Source organism: Macadamia integrifolia, chromosome 2, assembly GCF_013358625.1.
Source record: "Macadamia integrifolia cultivar HAES 741 chromosome 2, SCU_Mint_v3, whole genome shotgun sequence".
NCBI classification, from domain to species: domain Eukaryota; kingdom Viridiplantae; phylum Streptophyta; class Magnoliopsida; order Proteales; family Proteaceae; genus Macadamia; species Macadamia integrifolia.
This window is the reverse complement of record NC_056558.1, coordinates 4,786,392-4,799,104: the sequence shown is the minus strand read 5'-3', so window position 1 is coordinate 4,799,104 and position 12,713 is coordinate 4,786,392. Positions and strand designations below refer to the sequence as shown.

At 40.1% G+C, this 12,713-nt stretch overlaps 2 protein-coding genes across 3 annotated transcripts in view; one reads left to right on the top strand and one right to left on the bottom strand.

Annotated features, from left to right (window-relative positions):
* Positions 1-2,214: 2,214 nt before the first annotated feature.
* On the bottom strand, positions 2,215-6,565 carry LOC122068671 (nucleolar protein 56-like). Its single transcript, XM_042632554.1, has 8 exons — positions 6,181-6,565; positions 5,443-5,657; positions 5,187-5,344; positions 4,758-4,945; positions 4,427-4,679; positions 3,711-3,859; positions 3,460-3,615; positions 2,215-2,679 (listed from the first exon to the last, which is right to left on the bottom strand). The coding sequence occupies exons 1-8, from the start codon at positions 6,383-6,385 to the stop codon at positions 2,330-2,332; spliced, it is 1,674 nt and encodes a 557-aa protein (XP_042488488.1). The 5' UTR covers positions 6,386-6,565; the 3' UTR covers positions 2,215-2,329.
* A 2,393-nt stretch (positions 6,566-8,958) lies between these two features.
* LOC122068658 (probable inactive leucine-rich repeat receptor-like protein kinase At3g03770) overlaps positions 8,959-12,713 on the top strand; it is a 5,779-nt gene continuing 2,024 nt past the window's right edge. Inside the window, exons 1-3 of one of the 2 annotated variants that reach the window (XM_042632543.1) lie at positions 8,959-10,852; positions 11,032-11,165; positions 12,158-12,401. In XM_042632543.1, the coding sequence (XP_042488477.1) occupies positions 9,487-10,852; positions 11,032-11,165; positions 12,158-12,401 (1,744 nt within the window). In that variant the 5' untranslated portion in view covers positions 8,959-9,486. The remainder of the gene's footprint in view (positions 10,853-11,031; positions 11,166-12,157; positions 12,402-12,713) is intronic. The other variant, XM_042632535.1, reaches the window with a different exon arrangement.

Genomic DNA, 12,713 nt, shown 5'->3' with positions numbered 1-12,713 from the left:
ATCTTACATGTCAAGCTACCAGCGGGTGGGCGGGGGGAGGAGAATTTCGTCAGGGTTTAAAAACAGGGATTGACCCCGTAGTTCCGGTACAAGGATGGGAAGACCCAGCCAACTGATCCTGATTCTTGAAACTCTGAATTCAGTGTGTTCTGGTACGTCACAAATACAAAGAGATCTGTATCTTTACTGCAAAGATGGGGAAAAGAACGTGAGTCTTTCTGAGAGCATGTTATATTAAAGACAGGTTGCCGTTCTTTTTACATTTAAATTACACAAACAACCCTTAGATGCTTATCCAACTGCTTTCAGCCGGATAGCAGTTTTGTGGTAAGCCATCCATCTTCAATTCAAACCATGGCTTCTTCCCTCTTTAAAGAAAGAGAGGTGAGCAAGCTATATTGAGTGGTCCCTTCACCTAAAAGAGATGAAGCCAACTAAGCAAAAAAAACCTAGGAGGAGAGACGAAAAGCTACAAAAAAACCAAAACAGTGCTTTTTGTTGGAAACTTAGAATAAGATCTATTCCTTACATGAAATGAGTATTAAAGCTATGGATGCAATAAAACATCATCCAAGGAAATATGATGAAAGGAAGTGGAGAAAGATGACTAGTGAACCCAAGGGGTGTTGGTGTATGATGTCTTGTATTCCGTCGCAGTTTAATCTAGGGAGTATTGGTGCAGCACCTAGCCAGGCAGGACGACGGTCCTACTAGTCGGTTAGTGGGCCATGGGGGTTGCAAGGGGGGCAGGAGGCCCCCCTGCATAGCAGGGGGTGTAGGGGGGCGCAGCCGCCTACTCGAATTTTTTATTTGAGGGCAATTGTGTACTTTCAAGATTAGGGTTTTTTCGCTATATATTTGTAGCGATGGTTTTTTCTCTGTAATGCAAGCAATACGAAGAGGTGTGAGGAAGAGTACTGTAACCCTATTCTCCATTGATAGTGAAGCAGGATCTCATCTCATCGGGGACATAGGCAACCTTGTCGAACCTCGTAAAATCCATGTGCATTGTTTGTTTTGTTTTTCCATTATCTTCTGCACCGTTTTAGGGTTGCGTTTCAACAAGGGGGTAGCGCAGTTGGTGAGCGACGAATTTGGTACGAACCATAAACTTGGATGTCCTAAGTTCGACTCCCACTAGGCACACCTTAGGCCACTCACACGGGGGTGTTTAATGTTTTTCACTGCTTTCAGTGAAAGTTAAATGGTTCTCATTCAACCCAAGTATGACTCGGTCCATGTGGTTGTAGGGTCAATATGGGCCCATGGGACTAATCAGGCCGAAAGCCTAGAAACCCGTTGTTAGCAAAAAAAAAAAAGAAGAGGAGGACTAGTGCTTTTCTCCTTTAAGCTGTAAACCCTATAGACCTTATATTCTTTTGGTTACTGACTTCAGGTAGGGTTGGGTTGGATAAAAGATGGGTTTGACAGATGCCCATGAGATACACCCACTACAAAGCTGGGTTGGAAATTTCCATTAGCCCGACCTTGAATATTAATGTTTAAGTTTGTTAAGCAGGACCTGGAAAGTTAGACGAATAGGGTAGGCAATGGGTAGGGTGGGCTGCAGATATCTATACCGATCAGATCAGACCGTATCGGGCGAAAATTAAAGAAGTCTCTATATTACCAATACCACGGTTGGACCAACAGAACCAACTGGCAGTAAATGAACCAAATTCTTACCTGTTCGGCTCAGTGGGCATTTACGAAACTTGTAGAAACCAGCACTTGAAATATATAGAAAACTAGGGGGAAAACCAAGTAACAGCCCAATAATGGCTCAATATGAGTCCATTAAACTAACCTGATTAAAGACCAAACCAAACTTCTGTTGACCGGGACCAAAACCAGACCAAACCAACCAATTGATACCTCTATAAGTAAGCCATGCAAAGCTGCAAAAGTGCAAAGCATATCAACGGTATTTGAAGTTTAGAACTTAAATTTATAATTAAATCCGAAAAATTCTAGTTGGGCCTTTGGGTCATGGGTTTCAAATAGGCGTTGGGCTATAGTTATGGACTTATCAATTAATTACGGGCTATCTAGAAATTGATATGGAATGGGCCACGATCCATAGATTAATTGTAAGGTCCAAGTTTTCCTTTAAGCCACGCTGGAGGGGAAACCCTTCACCGCAGCTTTCGGATGGGCAGAATGTCAATATCAATGATATTGCACTAGTAAGTAGTAAGCGTTCAGCACAAAATATTTAATCCAAAATTCTAATTAAGAACCAGAGTGCAGAAACCAATACAATATGAGAAGCAAGGGACTCAAAAAATAGCTCTACCATAAGTTATGACAAGTTCATTGATCTTATTGATCAATCATCATCTTCTCCTTTTGATTTCTTCTTTTTCTTCTTAACTTCACTAGCTGTCTGGAGATCCTCTCCATCTACATCCTTGCTTTTCTTTTTCTTCTTCTTCGTTATCCCATCCTGTTCTAGAGCAAGCCCATTCTCAGTAGCCTCAGTCAGCCCCAGCTCCTGTGCTAGCTTACGTTTCTCCTTCTTCTTCTTCTTTTCCATTTCTTGCTCCTTGGAAGTCAGTCCATTTGTAACAGCTTGAGATTCCTCAACATCCATGGCCTCACCATTCACAGCAGTCTCACCTTTGGATTTCTTCTTCTTGCTTTTCTTTGCTGAAACTTCTGTATTCTCATTCCCACCATCTGCAGACATGCCAGCCACAATAAGGAAAAGGTAAAAGGAGTCGAGGTCCAAGTGCCCAGTACAAAAAGAAACCAATGGCAAAGACAATTAAGGCATCCTAACAGGTAGTAGAGAGCCCAATGCTCATACCACCTGGCTGTGGTTAACCAAGACCAACGTGATCAGGTGATACTGAAAAGGTAGTAGAGAGCCCAATGCTCATATGGAAGATCATCAGATGGGGATACTGAAAATTTCCTCCCCCCCCCCACTCTGCTTTTCCTTTTTTTTCTGGGGGGGGGGGGGGTGCATTGGCGGGTTCAGGGGAGGAGCAAGCCTACCCCTAGCACCTGCTTGCTTTAGTCCCGCCAAAACCAAGCAAAATAGCTCAAGCCTGAAGAAGATCTCGGGTATTAAAGGCTGGGCTTCCAGGCTTAAGGTAACAAATCAAAATATAGAGGTACATTTACAATGATGCCAGAAGGAGAGCATCCTCCCAGTATTAGAATATAGATACTAGGTAATTAGCCACATTGAGCTTAGAACCAGAAATTACTCTACCACCATTATCATACAATGTTTATAGTTTACCCATGCCAGTTCAACTGCCTAGACTTCAAAAATAAGAGGTTTGGGTCTTCATTTTGATTCAGGCCTGAGCTAGGGCATAATCTATATAACAATAAACACAAAGAGGACAACATGTACGCAGATGATCCAAAAGCACAAAATCCTATAACTAATTCACATTTGCACATAAGCAACCACATACTAGAATTTTGGAAAGAAAATCCTCTCACCATCTTCAGTGACCACGCCACTTTTGTTTTGGATACTCTCGATAGCTGCTTTCATGACATCAATATTTTTGCAAGGTGCGACTCCTTTGTCATAGAAGTCCAGTCTTTCTTCCACTTGCCCACGCAACTTCTCCCCAAACACAGTGGTGCTTGTTTCTGTATTCACAAAATCAAATAACAGTCTAACCCAACAAGCATACCATGGTTTGACAGAGAAATAAGTATATGCAAATCAAAAAGCAATGAGCTACCTGAGAAACAATCAATACGAGATGCAATGGAACACTTGTTTGCAAGATAACGAGCCATCCGGCCCTTGTTCCTTGCAGATGCCCGCCCAATGAAAGATGAATGGAAAATTAGGCCATACTTTGGAGTATTTCCCCGGGTTTTTAATGCCCTGTAGGAAAATAGGAAGAGGGATAGTAATATAAGAATAGGATAACAATTTAAAAATAGAAACAACCCCAACATCGGCACAATCATCTTTCGGGAGTGAATGAAACTTGACTATCAGCTGCACAAACATGAAAAAAGTAAGTAGTTCTCTTCCCCTTACCCCCCCCCCCCCTCCCCCCCCCCCCCCCCCCCTTCCCCTTCTCCTTCTCCTTCTCCTTCTCCTTCTCCTTTCCCTAAGAGGGGGAAAAGTGCAAGAGTAAAATGTACACTGACCTATCTAAACTAAGGGATTTCACACATCCAGAATCCAAATAAAGAAGTTCCTGGTGACCTCCAAAATAAGATCAAAGGGTAATTGTACAAAAATGTGGGAGGATACCACTAATGACACGGGTGGATATTAGCACCACATTAATCAGGTATTATAAGATTTACGGCATCAAGTGCTTTCCTATGTCCAAAATTTAACAGCTACAATGCAATAATGCAAACATTGGTGCCCATCATATACCAAAGTGGGAAAGATCTTACAGAAGGAAGCCTAAGGTAAGTGTTATAGAGTAACTACCTGAATAGAGCCTTCTCTGCACCAAGGATCTGAAGGGTGGAAGAAGGGCACTTGGCCAAGTTTGTGAGACTACCAGCATGAGAAATCAAACGTGCCCCAACAACTTCACCAATCAGTGCAGCCAAATTTGGTGCAATGTCATTCATTTTTGTAACCAGATAGTCATAAAGCTTCTTCCTGTACTCAGAGAGATCCATTACCCTCTGAGCAAATTGCTGGACATTAATCAAGTCAATTGGTGATAAATCCTGTCCTGCAATCAGTTAAAACCACAGGATGAATAGAATATAGGATGCTGCCTTACCATATGAAATAATTTCATGAGTTTTACCCATAGATGCTTTGGAAGCTTCAACAATCTCCTTAGCTTTATCTTCATCTCCTACTATGTCGGCTAAGGCTGGGATTTTGTCTTCAGATAACTGTGACTTATCCTCCACAAATTTTGAAACCTTCGCATAGAGGTAGTTGTCATTGACAATCTTAACAAGCTCAGGGAAGTGCCATGAATACCACTCCCTGCAGAAATTAACTCAAGAATCAAATGGGGAAATTATAGAGGAAACAAATACACACAATGGCATTAATACCCTAAACAATAAACACAAGAAATATCATAAGCTTCCGCATTAAAAAAGAGGACAGCTTTTTATTGGCTCTAATAAAATGATGATTAAATGGCTCTGTCGCCCTTGGAAATCCGAACAAAAGGCAGGCCAAGGCCAAATCTGAATGTAACAATGAAAAGATATCTACAAACCTGACTCTCATGGAGAAGGAGTTAATATCTTTATCAAGAGTATCAAGCAGGAAGATGGCCTGAATAACCATATTATCAACTCTGTTGACATTGAATTTGACCTTTGCTCGGCTGTAACTGTGTCCCAAACCAAGCTGAGCTTTTTCCAAATCACCAGGCTATTAAATGGGAAAAGCATATAAAATAATATTAGAATACAGAACAAAAATCTTCAGATGCAAAGGGAAAGGAAGAAGGGGCTGAATGCATGTCAAACCTTGAGGTCCTTGATAAACCTATCAAAGTGCAACCGCACACCACGAAGAAGTTCAAGAACAAACTCGTTGCTTTGGCAAGGAATTTTAGTCTCTTCAAAAATATGTGACCCAATCTTTGGCTCTGAAACTCCGAGACTGAATTTAGGCTTTTTACCTTCCTTGATTTTTGGGAGGTTCAGCGCCAAGAAGTTCCTCAGCTCCTCAGTCATAAGCCCTGAAACACCAGCAAACCACAAAATATTCAAATATTCAAACATTCATACTTTTAGCGTAAAGAATCAACACTGTCCTACAGGCACAACTTTTTCACAAAGTATTCAGAGCCAATGGAACCACAACGAAAGGCCAGATTACAGAGTCACACACACGCACAAACGCAAAAACAAGCATTAGCCACTACGAAACTCAGCAAAGGCAACAGTGAAAATGCAGTAACTTCAAATCATATCTCACTCGCTAAGACCATGTGAAAGATCAAAAAGGGAAAAGTAACACCTGTAGACGAAAAGATTCAATTCAAAAATCTTACCCAGGACGTAAGAAAACAAATTTCAGTTTGCATTTCAACTTCAAACACGTTTTACCCTGAAATGTCTATCAAAAGCAGAACCACTGAGAAAATTCGAGGTGCATGATAATAAGTTGATATAAACTAAAAAGTACAATCACTCCATTCGACAATAACAAGTTTAAAATCTATGAAATCAAGAAGAACATGAAGAGCTCAAATGTCTCACCTTCAGAAACAGCATTAATCTGGTTGAGAGCATCTAGGGCAGAGTCGAACGGATTAAAAGCTCCGAGCTTCACAACTTTCCCAAATCGATTAAGATCAAGAACAGAGCTCCGAACTGCTTCAGTGTTCTGCCCAATTTCATCGATGCCATGAGCTAGAAAAAGAGCATAACCAGATGCCGATTCGTATAGAAGATACAACGCCATCAAAAAAGAATGCAGAGGCAACGATAAGACCTTGAACCCGGAAAGAAACCAGGTGAGGAGCTTTCGGGGACTCTTGTCTTTCCTTTCCCCTCTGAGCTCTCTGGTTCCCTCTCTATGGTTTTGGAGGGTACTGATCCAACTCGAGGATTTTAAGTGGGTTTAGGGTTTTAGAGGAGAAACCGGGGAGAATGGAAGGGAGAGGTCATTTTATGAGTCCGGATATTCTACCCACGTGGGATGCCTCCCCATATGGGGGAGCACCTATGAAATGGAATCTCCTTATTTCATGGTCCCAGTGGTGCCTGATTTAGTTGTGGGCTGCCCACTTAGCCCACAACTTTTATAGGGTTGGAGTCTCCAAATCCATTGGTTAGGTACGATTTCGGTTTGGTATCTATTTTATTATTGGTTTTGGTTCAGATTTTCATGTTCAATTTGGTTTTAATCGATTTTGGTGCGGTCTGATTTGATTTTGATTTGATCCACCCATTTCACCAATTCAGATTACATTTTGAAAACCCCTAATATTTTTTTCAAGTGCACTTCCTTGTAGTTTAATAGAATTGTTTTCGACCTAATTTAAATGTAAGTAGACATGATCTTAGGGTTTCACATTTGTTTTTGTTAATGATTATATTTTTGCCAACCAATATACTGTCAGCTAGTATTGCTCTGCCATGGGGCAAGAGGTCAATTACAACAAGTCCAATTATATATATTTTAGACTCAATTCCCTTGGCCCTTGCTACTATGGAGGAGGAGTGTTGAGTTGAGGGGTTTGCACCCTGTAGTGAGATCAAATGAATTACCAAGTTAAGGTCATGAATAGATAGAAGAAATCAATCAAGCATAGAAGACCTCATCCTACTTGTATAGGAGAATGAAGATGAAAAAATTAATAATTTTTTTAATAGATTTTTCTTATATCATGGCGAAGGAGGATGACCAGCGATCATTGCATTGGATGGACATAAGAGAACCGTGAAAGGCATTTTTCTTATCTCCAACATGTAGAAAGGATGAATGATGACCATAGATTTGGAGCATATATCAGCTCTCCGGACCTTTTTTTTTTTGCAAACAACATCAATTCTCCATACATGAAGGTTTCATGTATGGTTTTGTGATGGCATAATGTCCTTTTATTTCCATAAATGTCATTCCATGATACCATTAAGAGTATTCAGAGGCATTAGTGGAGAAAAAAAAAATCATTCATCAATTATTTATACATTTTAAAGCCATAGATGTTGGTGTATGATGTCTTGTATTCTGTCGCAATTTAATCCAGGGAGTACTAGTGCAGCACCTAGACAGGCAGGACGGCGGTCCCGTTAACCGGTTAGTGAGCCGTGGGGGTTGCAAGGGGGGCAAGAGACCTCCCTGCATAGCAGGAGGTGTAGGGGGGCGCAGCCCCCCGCTCGAATTTTTTATTTGAGGACAATTGTGTATTTTTCGAATTAGGGTTTTTTCGCTATATATTTGTAGCGAGGGTTTCTTTCTCTGTAATGCAAACAATATTGAGAGGTGTGAGGATGAGCGCTGTAACCCTGTTCTCCATTGATAGTGAAGCAGGATCTCATCTCACCGAGGACGTAGGCAACCTTACTGAACCTCGTAAAATCCGTGTGCATTGTTTGTTTTATTTTTCCATTATCTTCTGTATCATTTTAGGGTTGCGTTTCTACAATAGATTCAACTTAAATCATTCATCAATTATTTATACATTTTAAAGCCATAGATTCAACTTTGGGTTGCTACACACGTTACACTTTTTGCATTTAATCTCATCTATTATCAATGTCGATTCCCAAAGTCTAATGTACAAACAACACCACTCTTGTTTTAATGCTTATTGGTCTTTTGTCGGATGATGAAGGACCGATAATTGCTTCAGGGCTGCAATGAGATGTCAAATTCCTAATTATATACTTCCAACGACTACTTTTGTCTCCTTCCTTGTCTTGGTTGGGTTTGGCATGCATGCGTGCATGGGCTTCCATCATTCGTTTGGACGTAAAGTTGGGACTCAAATATAATAAGTACGCGTAGATCATAACAATTAAGATCGATTGGATCGGATTAGTAACGCTCAATATCAATACCGATATCAATGTCGATAATTAAATCTTTAAAACGCCGATAACTAAATCCTTGGAATGGATAGTATTCCAATGCTCATAGAGTTTGTAAGGGAACTTACATATATGTTTTCAAATATTGATATTGTATCGACTGTATGGTATTGATATCTATTGAGACCGATACTAATACTTTATCGATTCAGATTGATTGTCCACTTGCCAGTATCATTTCAGGGACATATCAAAAAAATAAATAAATAAATAAATAAATAAAAATAAAAGTGATTGATAAGCATCTATTCTTTTCGATATCTCATTGATAGCGATAACTAAATCCTTCCTCACATGTGAGTTTTTACAGACTAGCGACAGATGACCTGTCTCATGGGGCCTAAGGCCCATGGGCCGGCACCCAAGTTTCGAAGACATGCAGGAATTACCATATAGCCCTCCTATTTGTCTGTGGGGTTCATGCCTTCATGGGTTCTTTCTGCTGCCTCTAGTCTGCAACTCCCACATGGTAAGAGCCACGACGGAAGAGTGAAGACCCAAGGCAGAGACAGCGAGGTACACTCTCTATAACGGTCTTTCCAACAAGTACTTTCTTCTCTGCTACTACTCATTAATGTCTGATTGCTTAAGGCGGCCATGTGGTTGGTGGGTAGCAGTTAATACCTCAAGAATGTCGATTACTGTTCTCCGAACGCCATCTTTTGTGATTTAAAGTTCAACTCCAAACCTCCCCAGGTTTCTGACCTTAAATTTTCCTGGAAAATATATGTTTAGTTTTCTCTTTCTTCCTCTTTCATGGTTAATTTTCTTCTGTATTCAATATAGCCTTGTCCCCTGTTTCTTCTCTCATTTATGGGTTTCCAGGAGAGAATGGATCAACGCTGAGAAACCCTTTTCATGTTTTAATTTGTTACATATTTTTGCTTTACCTTGAGATATCTCAATGTGTTGTTTTGTATTTCGAGGTACTTCCTGAACTGTTAAACAACCTCAAGTTCTTCTTAAATGGGTTCTTCTTCTTCTTCTTCTTCTTCTTCTTCTTCAAGTATACTTCTTTTACTCTGTGTTTCGTTATTTTCCTTCATCCTTATTACCCATCAATTGCAACCCTCCCAAACCCAAGTCCTGTTACAGCTAAGAAAACAGTTGGAATATCCAAAATCGATGGACGTTTGGGATAAGTATAGTCGAGACATTTGCCATTCACCTTCGTCTCCACAGCTAACTATTTCATGCGAAGAGAACTCTATCACTGAGCTGAAAGTTATGGGTGACAAGTCCAGAAAGGTTAGTGAATTCGACGGATTTGCAATTCCAAACCAGACTCTATCGGAGGCTTTCTTCATTGATTCTTTCGTCACAACATTGTCGAGGTTAACTAACTTGAGAGTTCTTAGCTTGGTGTCAATGGGGATTTGGGGTTCTCTACCTGACAAAATCCACAGGCTATATTCACTTGAACTTCTAGACTTGAGTTCGAATTTTCTGTTTGGTTCAATTCCTCCTAAGATTTCTACCATGGGAAGGCTTCGGACATTGACACTGGATGGAAATTTCTTTAATGGTACTGTCCCTGAATGGTTTGATTCCTTATCAAAACTGACGTTTTTGAGCTTGAGAGAAAACAAGTTGAAGGGTAGATTTCCTTCTTCAATTTGCAGAATCAAGAAACTCACCGTCCTTGCTCTGTCTCAGAATAAGGTTTCTGGCAAATTGCCTGATATGGATAGCTTAACCAACCTGCATGTTCTGGGTTTGTGGGATAACCAATTGGATTCAGAACTACCTGTCTTGCCAAAAGGATTAGTCACGGTTCTTCTTAGCAAGAATTCCTTCTCAGGTGAAATTCCCCAGCAGTTTGACGAACTGGTTCAGCTTCAGCACCTTGATCTATCTTTCAATTTTCTACAAGGTACACCTCCTGCAGCTCTGTTCTCCCTGCCAAATATCAGTTATTTGAATTTGGCATCGAATCAGCTGAGCGGATCACTTCCTTACCACCTAACTTGTGGAAGCGTACTTGGATTTGTCGACATATCTACAAATAGATTAACGGGTGGATTGCCTTCTTGCCTTACCTCTGATAACAGACTTGTTAAGTTTGGTGGGAATTGCTTGTCTGTTGATCCACAACATCAGCACCTAGAGACATATTGCAAAGAAGTTCACAAAAAGAGTAGTAGTAAGGACATTGGAGTGTTAATTGCTGTTATCGGAGGAGTTGGAATTGTCATGATACTTCTGGCCTATGGCTTTCTTGTTTTATATAGAAGATATTGCCAGCAGAGGGCATCAGAGCAGCAATTAGTGCCAAAGGCATTGCCGGAGAACTCAGCCTCAGGATTCTCATCTGAGATCCTTGCAAATGCTAGTAAGTAGCTCATCTGAACATCTTATTATTCTTCTGCTTCATTCGGACCTGAAGATGAGATTATATGATGTTGCTTCAAGTTTCAACATATGAAAGGAAGCTTTGTATAAAATTCTTAGCATTATTCTTAGGGTTTCATATGGCTAAAGTGAGTATTCTTTTCTATTCCTTTTCTTCAGGGTTTATATCTCAAACCGCCAAACTTGGGACTCAAGCCCTCCCAGCATGTCGATTGTTCTCTTTAGAAGAGTTAAAGGAAGCCACCAACAACTTTGATCAGTCAGCATTTATTGGTGAAGGCTCAATGGGGAAGGTATCAAATGGAACTTCAAATATTTTCTGACCATTATATATATAATTTTTTTTTTTAGCATTGGATGAAATATTTGAACTTTTAAGAGAAAAATGTCTTGCATTCATGCTGATTACTTCAATGAAAAGCTTAATGTGAGCCCTAGTGTGAATGCTAAAACAATTGGGGAATCAAAAGAAATTCGGGACCAAATACTTCCTACCTTGTTGAAGCAGGTGCCGATGGCTTGTCTCATGTTCGAGACTTCCCACCCCCCCCCACTACTTGGCCTATGGGCCCTCGATAGGAATGGACCCAAAAAACAAAAAAAAAAAGGGGAAAAAAGAACTTGTGTATTTTTGTTGTTGCAATATGAAGAATCTTGTTGGAGTTATCTAAGTAATTACTCATCTGTCCTCCTTTGTCTTCAATCCACTATATATATATATATATATATATAACTGCCTTTTGTTCACTATTTTACTAGGAACTTATGAAGTTTGGTGGAATGATCAAAGAAGTTGATTTATCCTTTAGAAATTTAAAAAAATCCATCTTGTGGGGAATGTGCAAAATATGCCTGAAATTGCATCAGAATAGACTATATTGAGTTGGTAAGAATGGCCAAGACATTGCTGTGCAGCATGGACTTCAGAAAGTGGTGTTCAGATGATAGGGGGTGCTTAATAGGAATGGACGGTAGACTGGCTTGCAAACTTTGCTTTTGAACTGAACTGTAGTGGTTTAGTTTTAGGTCATCTTCCTACTGAACTTGGATTGATTACTGCAAATCATGTGGGGTTGTCGTCCTCCAAGACACATTCCAGGTTGGGAGAACAAAATGATAAGAATTATAATTGCATAGAGAAATACTGTCACACTAATAAAATACATTCTGGTGTGGCTTCCTATCTGCAGTGAGTAAAATAAGATTGTTAGTTGCTTTAGCCATTTAAGCTCTTATGTCCATCATACAGTAACTTTGTCTTTCTATCTCATTTTTTCTTTTCCAGCTCTACAAGGGTAAAATGGAGAATGGGACCTATGTTGCCATACGATGTTTGGCATTGTTCAAGAGATATTCAATTCGAAACCTTAAACTTCGACTGGATCTACTATCGAAGCTTCGACACCCACATTTGGTTTGCCTTTTGGGCCATTGCATTGATACTGGTGAACAAGATGATTACAATGTTCACAGGGTCTTTCTTGTTTATGAGTACGTGCCCAAGGGAAATTTTCGTACTCATCTCTCAGGTCAGTTTGGCATAGAAGTGCACGTTGAATAATCTTCTTGGGTCAATTGTCTAGTTTCATGCAATCTAAAATGCATGTTCCCTATGCTAGTTTAGATAAAAGAGGAACATTCATTTCATAAGTCACACCTCGGATCATTTTTTCCTCAAATTGCTACCAATTGAATGGAATCCTATACCTGCCTCATGTTGTATGATCAGAAAATGCATGGCAGTTTGGTAGAAAGTCTGATGGTCAAGGTAAAACTGTGACAATCATCTAACTGTATTTGTCCTCAGTGATACACATTTTTTTTTTTGGGTTGGGGGGGGG